This window comes from Tachysurus fulvidraco, chromosome 22 (assembly GCF_022655615.1).
Source record: "Tachysurus fulvidraco isolate hzauxx_2018 chromosome 22, HZAU_PFXX_2.0, whole genome shotgun sequence".
Lineage (NCBI taxonomy): Eukaryota > Metazoa > Chordata > Actinopteri > Siluriformes > Bagridae > Tachysurus > Tachysurus fulvidraco.
Window position 1 is genome coordinate 6,426,234 of NC_062539.1, and position 27,028 is coordinate 6,453,261.

General features: G+C 37.8%; 1 protein-coding gene across 1 annotated transcript; it reads left to right on the top strand.

Moving 5' to 3' along the window:
* Positions 1-1,229: 1,229 nt before the first annotated feature.
* creb3l3b (cAMP responsive element binding protein 3-like 3b) lies at positions 1,230-25,241 on the top strand. The gene is made up of 10 exons (XM_027150889.2): positions 1,230-1,388; positions 6,912-7,028; positions 7,401-7,755; positions 8,230-8,354; positions 14,833-14,943; positions 16,962-17,068; positions 17,488-17,556; positions 18,783-18,867; positions 20,071-20,167; positions 22,633-25,241. The coding sequence occupies exons 1-10, from the start codon at positions 1,368-1,370 to the stop codon at positions 22,866-22,868; spliced, it is 1,323 nt and encodes a 440-aa protein (XP_027006690.2). The 5' UTR covers positions 1,230-1,367; the 3' UTR covers positions 22,869-25,241.
* Positions 25,242-27,028: the final 1,787 nt, after the last annotated feature.

A 27,028-nucleotide genomic window follows, 5' to 3' on the forward strand; every position in this document is an offset into this window, starting at 1 on the left:
GAGGTGTGAGGCAAACGTGCTAACCACTAAGCCACCGTGCCCACGTAGTTAAACATTACAAACTAAAATTCATGCAATGGCATATCATTAAGCTTATCGTAATTTTTATGAGAGGGAAACTAAGCTTATGGTACGAATATATTACACAATTCTTTTTTTTACGGAGAAGATAAACTCAAGTGATGGCAGACATCTTGTTCATGATAACAGTAGGGACAAATGAATGATAAGATTATTTACTGCTTGTACTGTTTGGGTTGATCAGTTTGACCTCTCGGACTGATCGGAGCCCCACCCAAGACAAAATTACAGTGCAGGAATGAAAGTGTAGGGAGAACAAATGTTGTAGATTCCACTGTGCAAATGCACAATAACACACATGTGAATAGTAGTCAAGTGAGTCTGATTATTTTGTGATGCAATAATTAAAATTTGATTACTGAATAATTATTATACTAATTACCCAAGATGACATCCATGGTGCTCAGATCACATTCACCATGTGTTTGCATCAAATCACTCTCACTCACTCATTTTCTAACGCTTTATCAGAACTACCTCGGGTCACGGGGAGCCTGTGCCTATCTCAGGCGTCATCGGGCATCGAGGCAGGATACACCCTGGACGGAGTGCCAACCCATCGCAGGGCACACACACACACTCTCATTCACTCACACACTCACACACTACGGACAATTTTCCAGAGATGCCAATCACCCTACCATGCATGTCTTTGGACCGGGGGAGGAAACCGGAGTACACGGAGGAAACCCCCGAGGCACGGGGAGAACATGCAAACTCCACACACAGAAGGCGGAGGCGGGAATCGAACCCCAACCCTGGAGGTGTGAGGTGAACGTGCTAACCACTAAACCACCGTGCCCCCCCTGCATCAAATCAAATAATTATTATTTAATGAATATGTAATGAATTCAATAGAATAACTTGATACAACCATTCAAAAACATTAATCATTTTTTATCTTCCTATTTTAATTAGCAAATGAATAAGTAAATGAATGTACATGAGGTCATATCTTAACCTATACAGGTTCCAGCAAATGAATCTTCCAGAGAGAAATGAAATCATTCTTTATTACATCTTGCTCAGATTAGATAAGGGAGTCATGCAACCCTCATAAAGGAACGTAAATCATGTACATCAATAACACAGGAAGTAGGTATTCTTTCCTCATGACAAATAAGCCTAGGCAGTCATAGCATTTGGACCAATAATATGTGGAATTCCCACGTCAATCACCCAGTGATATGGTGATTCAGACTTTACCCGAGGACATAGAGCACCAGAAGATTCCCAGAAGAAAACACAAGAGAAAAACACTAAACTGAACCAAGACAAGTTTGAACATGGCGCTGCTTTCTGACAAGGTACTGAAATGTTTATTTTTTTACTCATAAATCTTAACTTTCTCTCTGGGTAATAAAGAAACTTCCTTAGAAATATGTTAGAGTTGAAAATATATATATATTTTTTACTATAGATTAATGTTCTCTGTCTTTATCATATTCACCCGGTGTTATTCTAAGTGGCTAAAAGAACTGTGTGTAACCAAAATATCCTGAAAGTTCATTTGCAAATATACAAAACAAAAAGATACACAAGTTTATACCAATAATCTTCATTTAGTATTCCAAAAAATTTTGTATTTTTGTTTAATGGCACTTTTTACTAGACCGATTAGCAGCTATTCCTTATATGTCCACAGTATATAAGGGATTTGTGGCAAAAGAGACAAGGAATGGTTACAGATAAAAAGCAAGAAACAATGGGAAGAATCATGTCATGGGCTTTGTTTATTTCATTTCATAGTAATCACTGAAGAGAAAGCAGAAACTTTTAGGCCTCTAACCTTAAGAAGGAACATGTAGGGCTCTCAGTTTGAGCAGAAACTTGTAGGCCTCTAATATTAAGCAGGAACTTGAGCAGGAACTTTGTACGGCTCACACTTTGAGCAGGAACTTTTAGGCCTTTAACAATTACCTGGATGATAGTTGTTGAATGGATGGTATCAGAAATGAGCTTTTAATAAATGACCTAAAATGTTTTAATGGAGAGAGTAAAATTAAAAACAAAAGCAAGATCCACACACACTGGAAGACAGCTTAACAGCCTAATGGACTCATCCTAATGATACTGGAAAATTCATAGTGTTTTATAGTGAAAAGTAAAGCCTAACTCATAATTACCATGTATGCAGTTAATTAGCTGTTTTGAGGTAAATCTGAAGGTCATCTTCATGTCTGTGGAAATGAAGAAAGTGTGACTGAGGACACAAAGTCAGCAGACAGAAGATCTTTAATGGCTCTTGGTTGAGTGAAGAGAAAATGCTCAGAAAAGTAGCAACAATGCTGTGAAGCAGCTGCAACGTTTCAAAATGACAAATAACTCTAAGCATGACAGGCAGTTTAGGTTTCCTAAAGTTTATCACAGGGCAGATGAAGTGGTAGATACGGCATGATATAACAGATGAAAAGACTTTAATGCAGGAGGCTATGACAGATCTGGCAGAGTAAGTCAAGTAATATTCAGAGTAAACAGGAGATAATGGGACAGAAGGAAGGAAAGGAAAGGAAGCACCAGTTACAATAGAAGCTTGTTTGTAAAGGTGAACAGGGTTTCAGGCTAACTGGTGCACGTGTTGAAAAAATACACTAAAAAACTTTTTTGATTTTTCCAAAAAAGTAAACAAACATTGAGACAAAAAAATTGACAGTGTTTTATTGAATAAGGTTTACTCTATTTAGTAACTAAAGTCTGCAATGTGTAAATCCTATCTGATATTTTATAGTTTAGTTTAGTTATAAATTTTACCCCCCGTACTTACTACAAAGGTAAATTTGAAGATTTAAATATTATAAAATCCAAATTGTCACTATTATTCTTATCAGTTTGGATCATTGCCTTTATTATAGAAATAAATTAAAATCTAGTTCTGGTAATGCTATTTGAAGTATTCATGTTAATCATGTCAGTATTTTATTGATCAAGTTCTCAATCTGCTACACAGCAGAACACACATTTCTCAAACAGTCAGCATAAATGCTGATCGATGTTGTGCTTTAAACAAGCAAGTCCCCAAAACGAGTCTATTTTTGGTGCAGAAATCCAGTCTAGAAGCTTTGTCGAAATCCTACTGTAGAAGGTATAAACACTGTTAGAGCCATGACTTTATTTTTGTTTTGGATTTGTGCTAAATCAGAAATGAAGACGTTCTGAAAGTCTCTCAAATTTATCTATGGTCTATCTTATGCTTATAAGCTTCATAAATTTGGACTAAGTTGATAGTTAAAGATAGTGTTAGAGTTAGCTACATATATTTGTAAAAAAAAAAAAAATAAAATAAACACAATGCTAGCTCTAATTTTATTAACATATCAAACGTACTGTGTTGGTTATTACATAAGCTATTATTAGTTAGATCAAGAGGATATGACAGCTTAGCTTAGCTTAAACTCAATGAGGAGATCATTAGGAATACCGAAACTGTCTACACAATGAAATACAACAGAAATAGTGCTTAAAACCACCAACATTGTGTGTCTGTGTCAGCAAGTATGAATATTTAAGGATTGCAATTTAGTTTGTTAACACAAATACATCAGTGATATGTTCAAATGATCTAAATATGTTGAAAAATATTGAAATATATTATTGAATATAAATATATTTCTATAAATATAAATATTGAAAATATTGCATTTAGGATGTGTGACACTTTAACATGACAAGACAGACTTCGAACAGCTCAAACTACAGTATTTTGCTTCACTACTTTCACTTTTTCTTTATCTTACTACACAAACTCAGCTCTGTGATGCTTAGCTCTCCCTCGGTTGTTGTTTATCATCGCTATCGCTCCATAAAACACAGCTAAATGGTGTACATCCGTCCCACACACTTTTCACAGTTCTGTCCGATCGCTTTGTTCTTGCCCTCGAATCCACAGGGTGCAACATAAGTGATAACTAGGAACATTAGGAATACAGCCACAATTTATAGAGCTACATACTCAGAAGACATTTGACCACATAGCAAACAGAGCACATGTCGTTGATGTACTGTACTATACATACGACGTGTTACAACACAAACGGTTTTTATGACTTTAAATCAAAACAACTGCAACATTCTCTTACATGTGTTCCCATAGGAACACATTCAAAGAGCTATTAAAAGACTAAAAGCTGTGGGTTTTTGTTGAAATACCAAGCTATAACAGATGAAGCACAAACAACAACAAAAGACAACAAAGCCTTCTGTTATTCTACAATCAATAGTGCAAAGGCTCAAAGCAGAAAGAAAGCAGAAGTGAGACAGTCTTGTGGTCTTTGAGGACATCAACCTCCTCATCAATACAACATTTGTGGGACTTTATATTTATAATCACACCCTCCAGTGTCACCTAGATGAGGATGAGGTTCCCCTTTGAGTCTGGTTCCTCTCAAGGTTTCTTCCTTTACCATTAAAGAGAGTTTTTCCTCCCCACAGTCACCTCAGACTTTTATGTTTATATTCTGTAAAGCTCCTTTGTAAAGCTCCATTGTTTAAAATTTGTATAGTATACAAATAAATTTGAATTGAATTGAATTGCAGAAAAGAAATTCTGTTCGTTACCACTCTCTGACACCTGAGCTTCTTTCCAGAAAGCTTCATCGGTTTTTTATATATCACTAAATTACTATATTACTAAATAACCGATAAAAGAAATATTCATATTGACAGCAGCGCAATAACAAATTTTCCCATTTTTAATGTCCAAGAGCTCTAATAACATAAGTTCATTTTTGTCAGCAAGAGACAGAAGAGAAGATAAGAGGGATCTGTTTGAAACACAATATTATTAACACAAGCCTTCTGTGAAAATGTTTCCAAGAAAATGCATCTGATCAATAGCAGAACACACATCTGTTAAAACAGCCGTGTAATTGGTACTATACAGTAGATATCTGTCAGTGTTGGAGACAAAAAAATCGTCTGCCATGAGCCAAGTGTTAAGTAGAGGTTTTTTACACCCACAATATCAGTCTAAGATTTTTGACAGCTGCTGTGTCTGAATTTTAGCCCCATCACAGTAACTATGTCACAGAAACCATATATTTTCAAAAACATAGTAATAATCAAAGCCAAAAATGCTTCTTACAGAAACTATGGGCAATAGAAGATTGGCAAGAGATTTGAGTGATCCTGACATCTCTGATCCCACTTTCATTATGTGTCATCTGACAATTCTCAGTCAGAATAAAAGAGTAGGTTTCTATTAAGGGTAGAAATAATGGTGTACAGGGTATATGCACAAGGGGAAACGTGTGGTACTGTATTTTAGACTCATGGGTGTTTCTTTGTACTCCCAGGGCTCATACTCTGCAATCAGAAATCTATTAACACTTCTAGTTTAAGATAAGAGATCTGAAAAGGTGAGAATGCTCTGAAACCTTTTTTACCTTTCGCAATTTCCTGTCACTCTTTCTGCTTTTGTCTCTTCATGGATTCTGGATTATCACTCATACTGAAAGTGATTATCAAAGTGAAAAGGTCAGCTAATTTTTCTAATTTCTTTAATGTTTTATCTGTAGTTGTGTTATTCTTGCATGAGTAGTCTTGACACTTTACATAGTGATATTACAGTGATATCTTCTTATTATTATCATTAGTTGCCATGGTAATTTATGTCAATTACTGTATTCTAAGTACATGTATGCTTTATAACAGAGGTTGTGAGGTTGCGTACTGGCAGCATGTGGAAAAGTTTGAACTAAAAGGACCTAAAGGGAGACAGAAGGAGATCAAGGCACCAGAAATAACCGTTAGAATTGTTTAATAGCAGCCAATGAGTTATGGAGAAGAAAAATTGGATTTTCATCTATTTAAGTTTCTACTGTAAATGCTGCTGTACTTTGACCATCATTAATTCCTACATAGATTTTCCATAAATGTAATTTTTCTTGGACATTATCTTTTACATAGCAAATTAAAAAATATAATGGTACAATAAACAATGGTAAAGAAAAAAATAATATTAAAATAACATTTAAATGGTAAATATGGTAAATGTAAAGATTTACTTAAAAAAAGCCCAACATAAATAAATAAACAACAACAAAAATAAATAAATAATTATATTCATTACAATAATTTACAATCATAATGTGTTAGATATGCCAAATAATTATAAGCTTAATTGTTTTTTTTTTTATTTAAAGTGAATAAAACTCGATATTACGAATGTGAGAAGGGGCGGGGCTTCCTGCGTGTCAGTCAGTTCATAACAATTGTGTAACTGTCAATCATTCGTTCATGAAATGGAGGCCAAGATGGATGCAAATGCAGACTATTTATAAATTAAAGTGCTAAATAAACGGTAAATGACATAAAAACAAGTAACTGAAGTGAAACTGGAACGAAGCATACAGATTATGAGTGACACTGTGACACACATGACAACACAAGAAGGTTATCAAAGAAACACAGAGAAACTAGAAAATAAAAATAGAGGTGCTAACGGTGAGTAATATAAAAGAGGTGTAAAAGATTAGGACAAGTGACACCACATACTGTGTATTTCGCTATGTACAGTAGATAATAGGATGAGCTTCAGGAAGTTTTGATTCTTAAAGGTTTGATTCTTGCATGGAATCCTGATTGTGATTTTTAAAGAACTGTACAAACAGTGAAGTATCCAAGTATGACTTATTCTTTTGTTTATCTTAGATAAATGAATACACAATACATAATGAAGCCTTTCCTGCGTTCTGATGCATTTGTGGGATAGTCATAAAAAAACATTCTGTTTTTAAATGATGGATTAAATGAAAATGTTCATGTGATGGACAGCTTGGTTCAACCTTCCAGTTAGATATAATCAAAGTTTGTTTTGTTTTTGTCTCTGTCAGAGCATCAATGGGATGGAACTCTTAGATCTCCTCTTTGAGCAAGCTGATGATGACTCGGTTCCTGAAGAGCCTGAGGGTGGCTTTGTTAACCTGGCCTGGCCATTCCCCGATCAAAGTGTGAGTATAGTGGGATACGACACATCTGAACCGAAAGTTTCACTGACTTCTTATTATTAGATGCAGCACAAGCCAAGCTTCCATGTAGAGATTGTTTGGTTTGATCTTGTGGTTCCTTTTTCCTTTAAACAAGTGATCAGTGATGTCATACTTTTAGCAAAGCGAAGGCTTCATCTTGATTCACAAAGACATGGAGTGGGTGGTGTGTTCCTTCATGTACTCGCACTGTGGGGAATAAAGTTCCTTTGAAAACAGATACTTGGATCATTATGAGGATCTGACCTACTTTTGTGTGTGTGCGTGTGTGTGTGTGTGTGTGTGTGTGTGTGTGTTGTGTCCATGTGTTCTGTGTGCATGCGCATCTTTCTGCAGTTACTATCCCACAGTGATGATCATTTCCTGGACTCCTTGTTGAATGTGTGTGAGTGTGGATCAGGCTCAAGCTCACCTCTATGGGCCCCATCACCCTGTGATAGCGGAATCAGTGATGATCCCCTCTCTGACCATTTAGACAGTCCTCCTCCTCCTCCTCCTCCTCCTCCTCCTCCTCATAATCATCCTTCTTCCAACATACTCTTTGACTCCTTAATCTCTCAGCACCACAATATTTTTCCTGTTTCTCCTCCTTCTCTTCATCCTCCTCCTCAGTCCCATCATCAACTTCAACAACAACAGCACTCCACATGCGCCTCAAGCTCAGCAGAACATGATGTTTCTATTAATGTCGGTAAGAAATCTTGGTTCAATTTTAACATTTAATGTAGTAAAATTATGTAACCTGAATGTGATTGAAAGTCATGATAGGTTTTAAATATAAAAAAGAAGCAATTTCTTCTCTCAGTTCACTCACGTTTATAGGAAGAGGATAGCTGCTGAAAGACTTCGGGGACTAAAAAGAAAAGAACATTTTTAAAACATTTAGACATTTAGAAAGAATAATGAAGATAATGTGTCATACTGTAAATCTACTCAGTAAATTTATTCATTTTTTTTTTCTAAAATATAAATGTTTTTAACCGAGAAATGAAATGAAAGTCATATTTTTGTGTGAAAATGAACTCTTATTACTTAAAAAAAAATCGCTAACTATTGTGTGCTAACTAACGGATGTGTGTGTGTGTGTGTGTGTGTGTGTGTGTGTGTGTGTGTGTGTGTGTGTGTGTGTGTGTGTGTGTGTGTGTGTGTGTGTGTGTGTGTACAGAGACCTGGGAGTCCAGTCTATCTTTGTACAGTTCGACAGTTCCTCAGTGTGTGTCAAGCTCGGATGCCCCTTCAGTTTTCCATCTCAGCGTGAAAGATCTGCTCCTCTCTAATTTAGGAGAACCTGTGAGTGTGCTCATATTATACAACCAAACTGAATATATATGTATATTATATCCCAGAATACCACTTTCTGTATCTGTTCAAATATTGCTCCAAATATACGAACCTCTATCTGTTAGAAGGAGTCTCCAGTGTCAGTGCTTTGTAACGCTCAGACGTTAAGCTGTATTCTGCTTTGACTCTTAAGGGCTTTGAATTCTGAACGCTACCATTTAGTAGCTAGCAATTCCAGCACTGTTAGAAAGGCAAAAATAAATTCTGTAAATATATAATTACATTTGCAGTATTTGGCAGACTTCCTTATCCAGAGCAGCTTTAATTTTTTAGCTCATTTGATACATCTGAGCAATTATGGGGTTAAGGATCTTGATCATGGGCCCAGCAGTGGCAGTGGCAGTTTGGTGGACCTGGGATTTGAACTCACAATCTTCCAATCGGTTGTCCAGCACCTTAACCAATAAGTTACAACAAAGACCACATTATGCAACTTCCGTTCCTGAAATTAGTTTATTCCAGATACACATCTGCCCAATGAAACTTTCTGGCAAGTTAATTATTTATTTCTAAACAATTAAAAAGCATTTGCATGTATTTGGTATACCGTTCTAATCTTGTAATAGCAGACATGTAAACCAATAGTGCGTGTAGCTTTATATCCAGTGGGGTTAATACTTATGCAACCAAAAACAAATGTCTGCTTTTTCTTTGAATATTGGCAACTGATTCTGTACACGTCACTACAACGCACACACACACACACACACACACACACACACACACACACACACACACACACACACACACACACACACACACACACACAGTTATTATAATAAGGTTTGAAATGCAGCAGGGACGGGAAGAGAGTGAAAGCGAGATGTCTCTTATGGGGTTCACATGCTAATAAAGCTGAAAATGAGGAGGCAACCGAGTAGAGCGCCAAGTCGAGGGACTGCAGCAGACACATCGCACACAAGAGTACGTAAATCTGCATCTCACTGCATAAACAGAGTTATTCTGAGCCACTGATAATTATGTATGGCTTTGAGTAAGAAGCCTGTCTGTCAAAATTGCAGGAATTTTTAGGAGCATTCTGACAACAGTAGTGATGCACAGTGCAGCTTTAAGTATTTTATATATATATATATATATATATATATATATATATATATATATATATATATATATATATATATATATATTAGTCTCCATACACATTGCATATTCAATATAGCCTGATAATGTCACGGGATTTGATACAGAAAAAGTTTTGACTCAATTATACAAGCATCTTTACTGTAACTACTGAGGATATACTGTCTTATAGATGAATTGCTGCAGCACATCTCATGTAAAAATAAAAGGTAGGATAAAAAAAGATAGGTTCATTTACATTTACATTTACAGCATTTGGCAGATGCCCTTATCCAGAGCGACGTACATAAGTGCTTAAATCTCTAACATTGAATACATTAATGCTGGTTCACTAGGTTACATACTTAAGATACCATGAGTTTAAAACATTTGTTCAAAGTTACAATGAAAAAGTGTCAAAGGTTTTTTTTTTTTTTAAATGCAAAGGACAAGGAAAGAAGTGCTAGTTGAAGTGTTTCCTGAGTAAGTAGGTCTTCAACCGCCGCTTGAAAATAGCCAGTGACTCAGCTGTCCGGACCTCTATGGGAAGTTCATTCCACCACCTTGGTGCCAGTACAGAGAAGAGTCTTGTAGTATACTTGCCTCTTACTCGGAGAGATGGTGGAACCAGTCGAGCAGTGCTGGTAGATCGGAGGGTGCGGGGAGCAGTGCGAGGAATGATGAGGGCTTTGAGGTAAGAGGGAGTTGGTCCATTTTTGGCTTTGTAGGCCAGCATCAGTGTTTTGAATCGGATGCGTGCAGCTACCGGAAGCCAGTGGAGGGATCGCAGCAGCGGGGTGGTATGCGAGAACTTTGGCAGGTTGAAAACAAGCCGGGCAGCTGCATTTTGGATCATTTGCAGAGGACGGATTGCGTTCATAGGTAGACCTGCCAGCAGTGCATTGCAGTAATCCATTCTAGAAATGACAAGAGACTGAACAAGTACCTGAGCAGTCTGTGTGGACAAAAATGGCCGAATCCTTCTAATGTTGTAGAGAAGAAACCGACATGAGCGAGTCACATTAGCAACATGAGAGGAAAAGGACAGTTGATTGTCTATGGTTACCCCAAGGTTGCGAGCTGTGGCTGAAGGGGAGATCAGATCGTTGTGCAAGGATATAGCAAGATCAAGACCTGGGGATGATTCACCTGGGATGAACAGCAGTTCAGTTTTGCTAGGATTGAGCTTTAACTGATGAGCAGTCATCCATGATGAAATTTCTGCCAGACATGCTGAGATCCAGTCAGAAGCTGTGGCATCTGAGGGTGGGAAAGAGAAGATAAGTTGTGTATCATCAGCATAGCAGTGGTAAGAGAACCCATGTGATGAAATAACTTCCCCAAGAGAGTGAGTATACAGGGAGAAAAGAAGAGGACCAAGTACCGAGCCCTGTGGGACGCCAGTGGAGAGTCTGCGTGGAGCAGATGTCACTCCCCTCCATGTTACTTGATATGAGCGTCCTTCCAGGTAGGAGGCAAACCATTCCCAAGCTGATCCGCAAATCCCAAGACTCTTGAGGGTGGATAAGAGAGTCTTGTGGTTGACCGTATCAAACGCTGCTGAAAGGTCAAGGAGGATAAGGACGGATGATAGTTTGGCTGATCTAGCAGCATGTAGCTTCTCAGAGACATCCAAAAGGGCTGTCTCTGTGGAGTGAGCTGCTTTAAAGCCAGACTGTTTGGGATCTTGGAGGTTGTTCTGTGAGAGATAGACAGACAGTTGATTATATACAATGCGTTCAAGAATTTTTGAAAGAAATGAGAGAAGTGATACCGGTCTGTAGTTACTGATGTCTGATGGATCCAGAGCAGGTTTCTTTAGGATGGGAATAACCCTTGCTCTCTTGAAAGTAGTTGGTACCTGACCAGATGCTATGGATCTATTGACGATAGTGGAAATGAAGGGCAAGAGGTCTTGTGAGATGGTCTGGAGCATAGTGGTAGGGAGTGGATCCAATGGGCAGGTGGTAGGATTGCAGGACTGGATGAGTTGTAAAATCTCTTCTGCTGCCACAGTTGAGAAACGAAGGTGTAGGGGAATGCATACTCTGAGATGTAAGTGTGGTCTGGGCTGAAGTGAAGGTCCGTCAGATTTCCTCAATCTACTCCTGGTAGAAAGAAGCAAAGTCTTCTGCAGTCAGGGAGGAGCAGAGAAGAGATGATGTTGTGGAATTTCCGAGGGTCATGTGAGGAAGCTTCAAGCTTTTCCTTGTAGAAGGAAGTCTTGGCAGAAGTCACATCTGAGGAGAACTTGACAAGAAGTGTTCTGTAAAAATCAAGATCTGCATCAAGTTGTGATTTCTTCCACTTTCTCTCTGATGATCTTAGCTCTCTTCGATTGTTGCGCAGCACATCTGAAAGCCAAGGAGCAGAACAAGAAGTCCATAGTTGAGGAAAGAGATGAGAGGAAAGTATCTGTGGTTGAGTCCAAGGGTAGTGAGGAAAAAGACTCAGTATCAGGAAGGGAAGAAAGAGTGCCAGAAGCTACAGATGAAGGAGAGACAGAGTGAAGGTTGTGGCAAGTAAGAGCGAGGGGGTGAGAGGTAGTTCTAGGTAAGATAGGTAGAGTGATGGTGAAGGATACCAGGTGATGATCAGAGACGTGTAGAGGGGTAGCAGTCACGTCTGTAGCTGGAGAAGGACGGGTGAAAACCAGGTCCAGGACATTGCCTCCTTTGTGTGTGGGGATGTAGCTGTTGAGTGTGAGGGAGAAAGAGTCGAGAAGAGACAGGAGGGAAGAAGAATGTAGCTTGTCAGAGGGGAGGTTGAAGTCACCAAGCACTGTCAGGGGGGAGCTATCGGAAGGGAAAGCACTAAGCAGTGAGTCCATTTCTTCCAGGAAGTCTCCTAGGGGACCAGGAGGGCGGTAGACAACAATGATAACAAGATTGATAGGAGAGGTAACTGAAATGGCATGGAATTAAAAAGAAGAGATGGGATGAGATGAGAGAAGAGTAGAGGTGTAAAGCACCATTCAAATCCATTGGAGAAGGAAAAGCAAAAATATGTGTATGGTAGTACATAGTGCTTTTCTAACAACTTGTATCACCGAATTAACAGTATCACCGAAATAACCAATAAAAAAATGGTCATTTCTGTACATATAACATAAAACCCTACTGTATTTTGCAAAGACGATGTGTGTAAATTTCGACTTTTGTCCGTCAGAGCTACCAGCAAAGCTCGACTGGTTCTACCGTCTCTCAGAGTAAGAAGTACAGTAGGTATACAGCAAGACTCTGTCAAGTTTCTGTTCTGGCACAGAGGTGGTGGAATAAACTTCCCCTAGATGTCCAAACAGCTGAGTTACTGGCTATCCACAAATGACGGGTGAAGACCTACCTCTTCCTGAAACACTTTAACTAGCGCTTCTTCCCCTGTTTAAATATTAACAAAAAACAACAACTGAGTTTTAGGTTGATGGTATCGTAAGTCTGTAACCCAGTGAACCAGTATTCATCAATAGAGAATTAAAAGCACTCTGACAAATGACTTAAATGTAAATGTGTGTAGTCTCATAAATCTCAATTACTTGGCTGAATGAAATGAATTTATAACTCAGATGACATCCTATAATTTTTTTTCTTTTTTACTCTATAATTTCAAAACCGGGCACGGTGGCTTAGTGGTTAGCACGTTCGCCTCACACCTCCAGGGTCGGGGGTTCGATTCCCACCTCCGCCTTGTGTGTGTGGAGTTTGCATGTTCTCCCCGTGCCTCAGGGGTTTCCTCCGGGTACTCCGGTTTCCTCCCCCGGTCCAAAGACATGCATGGTAGGTTGATTGGCATCTCTGGAAAATTGTCCATAGTGTGTGAGCGTGTGAGTGAATGAGAGTGTGTGTGCCCTGTGATGGGTTGGCACTCTTTCCAGGGTGTATCCTGCCTTGATGCCCGATGCCTGAGATATATGCCCGAGAATTTCGGATAAGCGGTAGAAAATGAGTGAGAGTAAGTGAGAACAAAACCACTGACACCTGCTTGTTAGCTGGGACATTTTTACACCACTTTCTCACAATCTGCCTGCCTTACCCTCACCTTGATTCATTATCATTCTGGATTTGACACCGCTTCAGATTCTTATCTGTCACTATTTGACCCGATCTTGTCACGACTGTGCGTTGCCTTCAGCAAAGTGGGAAGAGTTAAAGTGTACAACAATCCTAATTTACATGCCCAGCTACAAGATACGATGGTGTAAAAACAGCCGAGCGAAACAAAGCAAACATACAAAACACAAAAAAACAAAAAACTTATAATTTACACTTAGTTTTTAATGAGCAGCACAAGGCTTCCAAGCAAAGTAGATGAGAATTGAACAGAATTAAACCCACTTTTGCCAACAGAGCAGATGTTCAAATGACTCCAGGGGACAGGGATGGGGATGGTGGGTGTTCAAGCTGTTTGTATATTGAATACAATGCCCTTGTAAAACTTTCCTGGCTCAAGATAAATCAGTTTTTGCATGTGACAGTGCATTTTAAACAAGATTAAAGCAAAGAGTCTCTCTTCTAATGAATCAGCAAATCACACTTTTCCCCAAGAGTCTGTTATGCACGCTTCAAAGCTGAAACTAGCGGGAGTTTTGTAATGAAGCAAATTTTCATTCATGCATGACACGTGCTGCAAATGATAGCAGTGTTGGCTAAAGTACAGCTAATAAATAAGAACAATAATCAAATTTTATAACTTAAGAGTCGGTAATTATGCTGAGATTATGTTAACACACCGACGTGGATTATTAAGTGTTTTATTCCTGTTATACCACAGCAATTTGCCACAAATTACATTTTGTATATATTAACAATTAATACAACATACTCTTCATTCAGTTTTAGTCACATTTATAATGTCCATGAGACTAATTATTAACAATAGATCCCCTGACCGGCACATGAATATTATCATGTCACCAACAAACCTCAAAGCCTTTCATCCTGAAGACTCCAAATTCATCCTTTCCTCTAACGGATATTAAATGAAAGTAGCCCTGTTACGACTGATACTTGAGACTGCTTCCCGAATGGAACAGCATACTTTTTTAAAATGTGGATCGTCCATCATTGTGGATTGTGTGCAAGTATGTACAATGAAATAGAATTCTGACCAATCAGAATGGAGAATTTAACCAGATGTGGTATAAAAGTTAATAGTAAATAGTGAACTACTCATAAATTGTGTCGTGAACTAAGTACTGTATGTCTTTTGAGCTAAAGAAGGGAATCGTGCTTTCGTGAAAGCTGACTAAATTATTATACATATGTATGTGTGTGTGTGTGTGTGTGTGTGTGTGTGTGTGTGTGTGTGTGTGTGTGTGTGTGTGTGTGTGTGTGTGTGTGTGTGTGTAAAGCCCAAGCAACCTTCCCACAACTTGCTGCAGGATCTTGTTCTTAATGAGGAAGAGAAGAAACTTTTAGCCAAAGAAGGAGTGTCTCTACCCAACCAGCTTCCCCTAACTAAGGTAAAACTGTAGCTTACAAATATATGTACGACATTTAAATATTTAATCATCTCAAATGCTTTTAATATGTGTAGGGTACTTTAGTGAACTTTTTTCTAACCTTTTTTCTAACCTGGGCATACAGTACACACATCCACACACATGTGACTAATATAAAATGTGCTGAGGTTAAACAAACCTCATAAATAAACAGATGGGAGAATATGACCAGGAAAGCAATGAGCACATTACAAAAAAGTCCTAATCACACACACACACAAACACACACACACACACACACACACACACACACACACACACACACACACACACACACACACACACACACACACACACACACACACACACACACACACACACACACACACACACACACACACACACACACACACACACACAATATCAATCACATTGATATTTTTATAACAAAGCACATATAACTGTGCATATTTTAATAAATTCAGAAAAAAGAGTTCACTGTGCGATTATGTCTGGTCAGTTATCGAAAGAACTTTAAAACATTTACACATTCATCAATTTCCTGGAACATGAGTGATGGCAGTATCAAGTTATTTGATACTTACTTACTTGATAATCATCAATATGAACTAATCACAGATTAAAGCATGTACCAGTCATGAACTAATGAATTCATGCGTGAATAACGTACATACATAATTTAGTATGCTAGAACTAGTAAAATGACTTAATGCATTCATTAACTCAACTAAATAAAAATGCTCTGTAAAACAGAATATGAATGAAACATACAGCATTTCAAACTCTTTATATAATTTCTCATATGCAGGAATGGTGCTAGATTGCTTTCAAAATCTACACTGATAATCTTCATCAAATGTAGTAATACTAATACTATTTATTAATAATAACCTCAACTCTTTTTTCTTCATCCTCCATACATTTCTCTGCAAACCCCTCTGTAATACAAGTATGTGCTCTATATAGAGCGCTGGGGAACAGTTAATCTTTTATCAATCATAATTATATATTAGGGTGGCATGATGGCTTAGTGGTTAGCATGTTTGCCTCACACCTCCAGGGTTGGGGGTTCGATTCCCACCCCCGCCTTGTGTGTGTGGAGTTTGCATGTTCTCCCCGTGCCTCGGGGGTTTCCTCCAGGTACTCCGGTTTCATCCAACGGTCCAAAGACATGCATGGTAGGTTGATTGGCATCTCTAGAAAATTGTACGTAGTGTGTGAGTGAATGAGAGCGTGTGTGTGTGCCCTGTGATGGGTTGCCACTTCGTCCAGGGTGTATCCTGCCTTGATGCCTGATGACGCCTGAGATAGGCACAGGCTCCCCGTGACCCGAGGTAGTTCGGATAAACGGTAGAAAATGATTGAATGAATGAATGAATTATATATTATATTAATACGTACTATAAGATGATAAGATTTCCACTGTTTTAATCTTAAATATAGCAGAAATGATTCATTTTATACCTTCGAGTTACTGACAAGCATGCACACAAGATGGTCGTTATTTACGCATGCTTCTTGATGAGCCCGTTAGTACATGCCTTAACTCATCATTAGTTCATGTTTAATTTAGTATTAATTCAGGATTACTGCAGGATTAATCATGAACTCTTATTGTTAAATGTTACAAAAATCTCTGTTAAAACGGCAGAGAAGGACAAGAATATCATCCTCATATCAGTACATCAAAGGATTTGATTTAACACAATTGAGCTTGGATTAAAACATCACATGCAAAAGAGATTACTAAAGAAAATAAAAAAAAAATAAATACATAAATAGCAATAACAACTTTAAAATTAATTAAGAGTAGACATTGTTGTGTTTTAGTCCTGGGCTTGAGATGAACATTTTTTAATCCAACTTATTGGCAGATGTTCTCTGTTGGATTAAAGAAACACGTCTTTTATCCTGTCTGAAATATTAATAAAAGCTGTGTGCTACACTTACTTGAGTCTAAGGTGTGAATTTTGACTATTTGATCTGAGTGTGTGTTGTTGTTTCTGTCCTTTCATTAGTATGAAGAGAAGATCCTGAAAAAGATTCGCAGAAAGATCCGGAACAAACAGTCTGCACAGGAGAGCAGAAAGAAGAAGAAAGAGTATCTTGATAGCCTAGAAGGAAGGTAAGGACTCTTGCTCTTTTTGTCAATGCTCAGAAATCCTTAAAAGCGTCAAATGAATAAAAGGCCTTGAAAATAAACAAGGCATACAAAGCATGAATGGCTGTAAAAAAAAATATGTATGGGTGTGAGAAACAGCTGGAAGAATAGCTGTCTAATTTATATGATCTCCTGCTGCTTGTCTGCCATTCAAAAGTTTGTGGTGTACAATTATAATTTGTTAACCTCACACTCTTCAGCGTGTGTTCAGGTGTGATAGCACTTAGGCTGAACGAAAAAAAGGCATAGGATACGACTTAGCAGAGAAGCTCAATACATACTGGAAGTGATTCATGAATGGTGTACGTACACGTGTGTATATGTCTGTGTGTTCCTGTTCTAAATGTATGAGTTATTAATAGGTGATAAAATGTATTATTTAGAATGGCTGCTTGCGGTGCCCAGAATATGGAGTTGAAGAAGAAAGTGATTCAGCTGGAGAAAACTAACACGTATGGCTCCTCATAACAACACAAACAATTTACACCATGTAGTGATGAAATCATGCACCAAAGTAGCATAATAACACTGCTCATGTGTTATACATGGTAAATTTCAGCATTCTTATTCCAATGACCCTTTTTTTTTTAAATAAATCATGGGTTTGTAACTTAATCTGTGATAAGAATCAATTCAAATATAGCTGTTTAAAGGGGCGATCTGAGGGGGTCCAAATAGTGGCCTCAGGTCAGTTTGTGTCAAATTACATAGAACGCTAAAGTGACTTTAAGTGCATTAATATATTGACTGATGGCAGGTCAATACATGAAACACAAAAAACTAATTTAATGTCTTAAATGTAAGTCTTTAATTTGTCTTTAAGTGTTTTCCCCAAATCATCCAAATCTATATTTATGCCATCTATGAGACCTTATGATCTAAGCATTGCTCAACTCAAACCGTTCATCTGTTCAGCTTTTTTAGTTTTTAGCCCTTTTACCAACAGTTATTACTGAACGTAGGGAAAAAATGCAGAGTGAAATCTTTTGAACATTTATTAAAAGTGCACTGAAAAACAGTTAGAGGTGGCTAGATAGATAAAGTCAGTTGACACATCTCCATTTGACATTCTCCGTTTCCTCCCTGGTGAATTATTCCAACGTTTGGAAGGTTTTGCACTTTCCACAAGTGTCTTTGAACCAATTTGTCGCTGCCTCAGAGAATTTCTAGGCTTTAGCACAGCTCTAGTGTGAGGATATGTCATAAAAATCACCGTTACCTAAACGTCAGCAGATTCTATCACTACAGAAGTATTCAGTGCACTGTTTATTTTTAACACAAATAATTTCCTGTGTATTTCTAAAAGCATAAAATATTAAATTCCACATGTCCCAGAAAAGCTGCCCATTAAAAATTAACCGCTAGTTTAACATCAGCATTAAATCAATACTGATTTTGAATCAGGCTGAAGACACAAAGTGCCACAGATAATAACTGAAGTATCTATTTCCTGCTATTACACCACTCTCCCATTATTAAACCACTATCTCTCTCCTCCTCTCTCTCCTCCTCTCTCTCATCCTCTCTCTCATCCTCTCTCTCATCATATGTCCCTCTCTCTCTCTCTCTCTCTCTCTCTCTCTCTCTCTCTCTCTCTCTCTCTCTCTCTCTCTCTCTCTCTCTCTCTCTCTCTCTCTCTCTCTCTCTCTCTCCCACTTACACACTCTTTCCCTTTCAGGTCTCTGATGGAGCAGTTACGAAGGCTGCAAGCCCTGGTTATGAGAAGCTTGAACAAACCTGCTCAAACTGGCACGTGTATCCTGGTGAGTGACCATGTGACAAGCGAGACATTATGTCATTGACGTCACAGAGAATGCAAACTTTGTGATTCGTCAAACTAGACATCAAAACAAAAAAAAATCTTACCCTAGTTGTTCGTCTTATATATCATCTTGGTCAGTTGAGTCATCTTGGTCAATCAAGAAATGTGAGGAACCTGTGAGGACATCACACAGTTTTTGAATTTAAATAAAGGATTTAGAAATTTATAAGCAGGCTAACTTGGAAAAACTAGCTCTTTGCGATCCTAATATCATTTTTGCTGAGGTAAAACATAAAAAGGAAATAAACATATTTATTGTTTTTCCTACACTGTCATATGTATTTACCAAATTGTATAACACACATTTATACTAAAAACCTGTTTATACTAGAATTCTAAAGCCAGTTGGTGGAGCATCAGTCAACATTTACATAAATCCCAAAACAATTATTGTCACTTGTAATTACAGTATGCATACACAACACATACGTTTAAAACAGGAATATTCCTTCCACCTTCAGCAATTTTGATGCTACAAGTCTGACATTTGCACTGTAGAGTGAGGTTACCACTAGATTGATATATAATGCAGTGGATGCTCGTGTATGCCAGACACTGCACTCTGTTCAGACTCGAACCTGCTCCACAGGGGCATCATGCCCTAGATGTGGAGTTTATTAATGAGTACACAAGTAAAGCACTCATTATCCCATAGTATTCAAGCTGCTTCATGTGATAAATGAATAATTTATAAGTGGTGTGGAAAGACTGATGCGAAAGACAGATGAATTCAGATGCCAAAGCCTTGACCTGAACTTTACAGAACTGACGTGTAGTAAATAGTAGATTCCTAGAATTTTTGTTCTTACACTTTAAGGCAATTAGTTCCCTAGACAACTTACTTGAGGGATGAAACACCCGAGGTTATATATTTCTTTTTCAATTTATATGTTGGATCCGATAAGATATTTTTACGGCTTCAATATTAATACTGGAAAGTCTCAATCAGAATACGAGTTGTTGGATTGCAATACAGTAGATCTTCTGTTAATATATGAATATATGGAAACTGTCTAACTACAAAGAGGAACAGCATAAAGATATGATCATCCAAATGATAAATTCAGATTAACTGAAAGCGATAAATACTGTGGAGATAAAAGATAATATTGCAATTAAATAATTTCATCTACCTTTCTTCCAGGTGCTACTGCTGTCTTTCTCTCTCATCCTGTTCCCCAGGTTCCAACCACTGGCCCACAGCAGGACGAGTGATCCTGCAGAGTTTAGCACAGACAAAGGTGCGTGTCTTAGTGAGCTGAAAGTTTGAAAGCATCACCTACTTGTATAGCAGCATTGGAAAATCCTTCACACTGTGAAGGTACAGTACTATTGTCACGGTTAGGCACGGTGAGACAAAGGCGATTGAGGATCCAAATGCAGTTTAAAGTTTTAATCCAAAACACAAATGAACAGGCAGGCAACACAAGGCAGAACACGGAACAAAACAGGAAATGGGAACATGGACATGAACACACCACATACCAACCACGACTAACACCAGGGAAGTGAACAAACAGAGTAGATGTAGTAAACAGGAACCAATCACAAAGCGGAGACAATCAGAGACAAAGACAAAACACCTGGGGAAAAGATTGAGTGCAATTAGTGTCCATGGTAACAAATGAGTGGGCGGGGCCAACCATTAACAGCAGGGCAAGACCGCAGAGCGAAGGCGCAACAAGGGTGGGAGGGCGGATCGAGTTCATGTTTTGCGGCAGAGCCGGCCGAGCCGGTGGCCAGGGCAGCGCCGGCAGAGCAGGTGGCCAGGGCGGAGTCGGCAGAGCAGGTGGCCAGGGCCAAAACCAGGGCGGTACCGCAGGCGGGGCCAGAGACCAGAGCAGGGCTGCCGATGCGCTCAGTGAGCTGGCCGTGATTGCAACCCATGGTGGTGCTGGGGGTGCTCTGAGCCTGTAAACAGGGACAGGAGGTAGAGGGGTTGGCACAGGACAGATAAAAGGAAAATTGGTTGGTTCAGGCCAGGCAGAGAGTTCAGGGAGCTTGGGTGTAACCATGTCGACTGCGTTTTCTGACTCAGTCATTTCGGTCGACCCAGCTGGTTCCGTCGACCCGGTCGGTTCGGCTGGTTCCGTCGACCCGGCTTGTTCCGGCGACCCGGTTGGTTCCGGCGACATGGTTGGTCCGGCTGGTTCCGGCGTCCCGGCTGGTTCTTTTTTTTTAAATTTTGGTCAAATTTTGGTTAATTTTTCTCACACTCACTCCTGGAGGAAGGTTGCAAATGTAGTTCATTTTATAAAGCATCACAAAAATAAGTACGACTAAAAAAAATATTCTTAAAATAAAAGATAAATGTGATAAATGATAATGATAAATGATAAATGTGAAATTGGTTAAAAACTATATATGTTATGCACGCAAAGGGGTCAAAAACAGGCACAGGTCAACCACGGTTACAATCAGATAGATTATATTATATTATATACAGACTCTCAAAATAGAAAATATATATACAGATATATGCCAAAATATGAACATAGGAAATGTACGGTCATTTAGGAAAAAACAATACATGTAGTAACAATATAATATAAGGCGGCCCTAAAAAACAATGGTTTTGTTTTTTCTTAAGCAAACCATTCACTGCTGAGAATTTGATCAGTTTTTTAGCAGGAGTTTGAAATGAGGAATTCGAAGCACTGGATAATTCATGAAGCTCAGAGCTAGACAACAGACCCTGAGATCATGTCTCATCTCAGAGATGTTTGAATTGGTTGAGGTGATAGCTTTATTTATCATTATTTTTTGCCCCAGGGATGCAGTGATTTCTTATCTTACACCAGGGATCATTTTTTTGAAAATAATCATTAGCTAGCTAATAAATGTATGATTTATTCACCCCTAAATGACCCAGAAATTAATTGAGCTCAAATTTGAATTTCCTTTCATTTGGTATGATTGAAGTTTTTTCAAGTCCTATTTTAAGATGGAACATAAAGCAGTTTTGGCAATTTATCTTGGGCTGGCTTATTACTTATTATACCTGATTATGCAGTCCAGTGTCCTCCTTGTTTCATGTTTGTCAGGCTGCCTTCACTCCTAAGGTGCTTGATCTTTTACTTGGATTTTGATTAAAAACTGCTCACATTAACATAAGCAGCAACAGCTGCAGCTTCAGAATCCAAATCATCTTCATTCACTTGGTGCAGTGAATCTGCAAAGACCTCTGAGAAAGACAGATACTTAGTGTTACACTTTGGTCAATTCTTACCAAGATCTTTATGGTAAAGGATGAGATAAGTTGCTTTGCCAACATTATTTGATACATTATGGGTTTATATATTTTTTATATAAGAGCTATTTCACTTTAACCTGGAACTTTACCTTGAACTTACAGTATAGCAAGTACTTTCCCAGTCTTTGTTGATGATTTATATGCAAAATTTAATGTCCAGCGTATACTGTAAATCAGTCCTGATTTGTGGGCTGACCCAGTGGCACCACTCCCAAACTTCAGGTCCATCAAGACTCATCCCATGCCAGTTAATCACTGAGCATTTGATTAGTTCTGTCAGGTGTTCAGTAGGTGACATGAGCCTGATATGTGAAAAGACCGGCATGTTCCATTTCCATTATTGGGACTCTGAACTGAATTTTGATAAGAAAGGGTGCAGAAGCCCTTACCAAAAGTTATGCATTGACTGTTAATGCACTAATGTAGATTCCTGCTTGTGTGTGTCCTTTCTAGTTCAGTCACGCTCACTACGCTCTGTGATCGAGGTCCATAGTCTGCAGCCAGCCACCTCCATGGACAGGCAAATTTCCAAGCTGCACATCAGGCCGGAATATGCTGATATGGACCCACTGCACCACAACTACAGTTATGGAGATCAGGAGCATCACCATGGTGACCCGATCACCGGGCACACGGCCATGTTGGGTTGGCATAAATCACAGCTGTGTTCTCAGAAAGACAGAAAATGATGTCATACATCAACTGGCATATTAAGTGTTGATAAGAAAGGGGAAAATTTTGTAGAACCCGACTGGTTCAGATAAAGCAATATCATGCTCCGTTGACATCTGACTTGTACTGATATGAGTAAACAAAAATGAAAAAAGAAATTACGATAAGGTTCAGATTTTGTTCACAGTATGGTTTGGTCATATTAACATCATCACTGTGGCAAAGTTGTATTTTTTTTTTTTTTGTTTTTGCTTTATCTGGTTGCATGTGTCATTTCTGTCTGAATCAGTTCATTGTCAAACAATGTTCAGGCTCAATGTCAAAACCGTGTCACTCTGTATAAGATATTTAAGATAAACAGCACTGGTGGAGTCTTTAGCAAATCAGAGCTCAGTGAGGACAAGGATTAAGATTAGGGAAATGTTCAGCACATTAAATAACTGAAAGCTTTTATCATGAACGAATAGACAAGAAAATATATCTCGCATATAGAAATAGCAAAAAAAAGAAATGGAAAAGCCTAATAACACATCTATAGACACACCCTATTAGAATTTAGCGAGTTGGGATGAATTAATGCACATAAATTGAAGATTAAAGAAAATAGGATATGTGCTTTTTATGTGCTAGACATAAACTTTCAAAAAATAAACCTGCTCAAGCACAAATGTTAATTCTCTATACATTTTAGTTTTAGTTCTCTCAATGCAACGTAACACAATGCCACCATCTGTGTATCTGGATCTGTTTACTGCCCCAAATAATTGGATCTGAATCTTTAATTGGATGTAAAAGAGATGTTGGTGTGGGCTAAACTACAAGGTTTATTTTTCGCATCTATATTTACTCATGATACTTTCTTACAAATGCAACCGGTTCTATTTTCCAAAATATAAATCCCTGAAAACCACTAAACAGGTTGTGTTTCACATTTCTCAACTTTATTAAGCTGGTGTATGTCATAGCTGTGCACCATAGAGGTTAAAGCCGTTCTTACGAATAATTGTACCTAGGGGTAGAAAACATGAAGCAAAAAAGTAGAGAGCCTAGAACATAGACTTGTGGAATGCCAAACTCTCCATTAACATTTACATACTGATAATACTTAGTCAGATAAGACACAGAAGTTGCAAATTCTTCTAGTCTGTCTAGATGAATATTGCGAACTAGGATCAAGCAACGCACGCAAGTAGAGACAACCCTGATCATAGACCAGTAGTCAGTCATTTATCACTTTAACCACTGTTGCCTCAGTATACAGATGAAGCCTAAATGGTGACTAAAATATTTCCTATGTACATATTGATTACAGAATTACAACTTAAGATTAAATTATTTTATGAAATAAGGTGAATACGTTGTAACGGGGTCTACATTTGATGTACATTTTGTAGATACATTTCAGACAGTATTCAGTATACTATTAAAGCTTCCTGGTTGTCGCCCACCGATGAAGGTGTTGCTACCCCATAACTGAACAGTTTTCTCATCTATGAAATAATCAATTTACATACAATTTTCTCAATATAGGAAAATGTGTTGAAATTCTTATACATGGATATTAACTTGGGAAACTCAATTTGCACTTTAGACATACTTTCATTTGGTTCGCTTGTGGTAATCTCCATATCTTGGGGAAAAATGGAGAAGATGATGGACACAACATCATCTGTGCTGTGCCCTGCATTGCAATCTTTCCCCAACTCGAACTGGGATACATGGCCTCTTTGCACACAAACCCATATTTCTATTTCTTTTTAATTAGATCCACTGAGTGTTAGCTACGTAAACAATTTGAGGAATTAAAAATTACATAGAAGAGAAAACTCTCATTGAAGGTCCCCACTCACACAGTTACGGGAGAGCGGAAATTGTGAGCATAGAGAACTTGAACTAGTTAAAGATGTTATTAGTTTACACTGAAGGTTAACACAGAAAATGAGACACGGCAGTTTTGTCTGCTTTTTGCAGAGGATGTGTACAATGTTGTAGAGCAGAGCAGCACAGCAGGACACCAGTATTTTGTAATTGCAGGTTAGTGTTTGGAGGGAAAATGTAGAGCAACTTTCAGTTTCTTTATTCCTTATGCTTAGAAGACCACAGTTTCCATTAAGCAAGGCTCAAGAAGGGTATATAATTATTTTCCTTTTCTTTCCATTTTGTGAAAGGAATCGCTGAAAGATTTTATTGGTTGGCTGCAGTCTGACAGTCTTGTGTTGTCTTCAATCTTTCTCTGTAAGCAACACATGTAAGTAACAGACTGAAAACCAGTGCTGTCTTAGTGCTTAGTGCACTAGCTTGTATGTTCTTCATGTGTTTTGGGGGATTTGTCTGTTGAAGTCTTTGGCTATAGCAATATAGCAATAAAGTAGTTTGATCAGTATATCTCATATATGTATCAGTATAAATTCATTATAAATAATAAATGGAGAATTGCCTGAAGACAGAGAGAAGGAAGAACAAAGATACCACAGATGAAGGAAGGGACGAAAATAAACTATTCCATTTGATAATGAGAAAACTCAGTTCCATCCCAGTCGTTAATTTTTCGTGTTACCTTTTCATGAGCAGATTTCAAACCACCTTCGACCTCTTTTAGATTTTATTGGGTTAATACTGTATATGTTATTCCATAACCTCTTTAATTAACCATACCTCTTTAATTTATTTGAGCAACCTTATAATTAATGGTGTTAATTGATGCTATGCCTATATATATGTATATATATATATATATATTTCTATTTCCATAGTACTTGCACATCTTACATTCTAATTGGAGACTGTATTAGCCTCAGGCTTCAAAGCTCGAATCTCCTGTGCACGTATGGCAATATTTTACATCAGAATTGTACATTCAATGTGCAGACCTAATGTACTCGTACATTGGCTACCTATGTAAAATCATATCTTATGAGGTCTAGCATCACCATGTGTGTCTTCAGTCTACTCCACTCATCAGAAAGGTGTTTACATTTTGATTGAAGGCTTATAGGAATATAGTGTGACTGTGGTCTGCCCATTACCTATAGGGGAAAATAAAAGATGCGGTGGGAGGTTTTGCAGATGTGGCTGAGGTTGAAGACATGCAATACAGACTGGAGAACAGAACCAACAGGCAGCTTGCATGGCAAAGACTGAGAGAGCATGAGGAATGCTAACGACTTACCTTCTCTCATCTCTCTCTCTTTTTCCCTCTGCCATGTTTGCATATCAATAAACCTGGCAGTGAGAAATGATATGTGACAATATTGACAAGATCTCAAATGAAATGTTCCAAATGAAAATTCCCAAACATTTACATGTATTCAGATGCATTTAAAGAATAAACAGAGACTAGAGTATGCATCTACAATACAGGATTAAATAAAACAATGATAAAAGTTAAATGAAATTACAGCAATGATACAATTTTCCATCTAGAAAACTCAAGTTGATCATTTTAGTATGTAAGCTATTAAGATGGCGTTTCAACTTCTATTGTAACTATTATCACTGTTACTCTTCAACAATTTCTACAAACTCCTTTTTCCTTTATTCAATTTTTAATCTGTAAATCCAGTCATTTTTCTATAAGGGGATTAATATTTACCCTGTGGTTTGACTTGAGTTTGACTTCTTCTCAGAATATCAGCACCATTCAATTTAATATCCTGTTATAAAGAATTCCCAACACAGATAACATGGAAATACATAATTAATAAAAAATTAATTATGGTCTCAGAAATGAAGGTCCTACACATTATTTTCCCTTGTTTATAAGGTGGTACCATCAAGGACATATATTTTGTAAGTATAGTATAATATTTACCTAGGAAAATAGATGTGGTAGATTTAAATTGTAGATGTAGTGATTTTTTTTTAATGCTTACAAATAAGTGTTGTGTATTTTTTTTTTTTTTTACAAATCAGCTAATCAACTCGACTGATATATTTTTTTTTATTTTATTGCCTTATAACTAAAGCAGAATTTACTTGTTTAAATAACAAAAATTATAATACTGAATTAGCTTTCGCTGCTATATGAAAGACAAGAAGCTAAAGAAGCTAAACGTCCACGATCATGTAAGTTTTGTTTTGGCTCATAACGAATAAATATTGTCCTAAATAAAATAAAAAACTGCAAGCAATTAACACAATGTTTTATGTGTTGTCATGAATAATAACTCATTCTGAC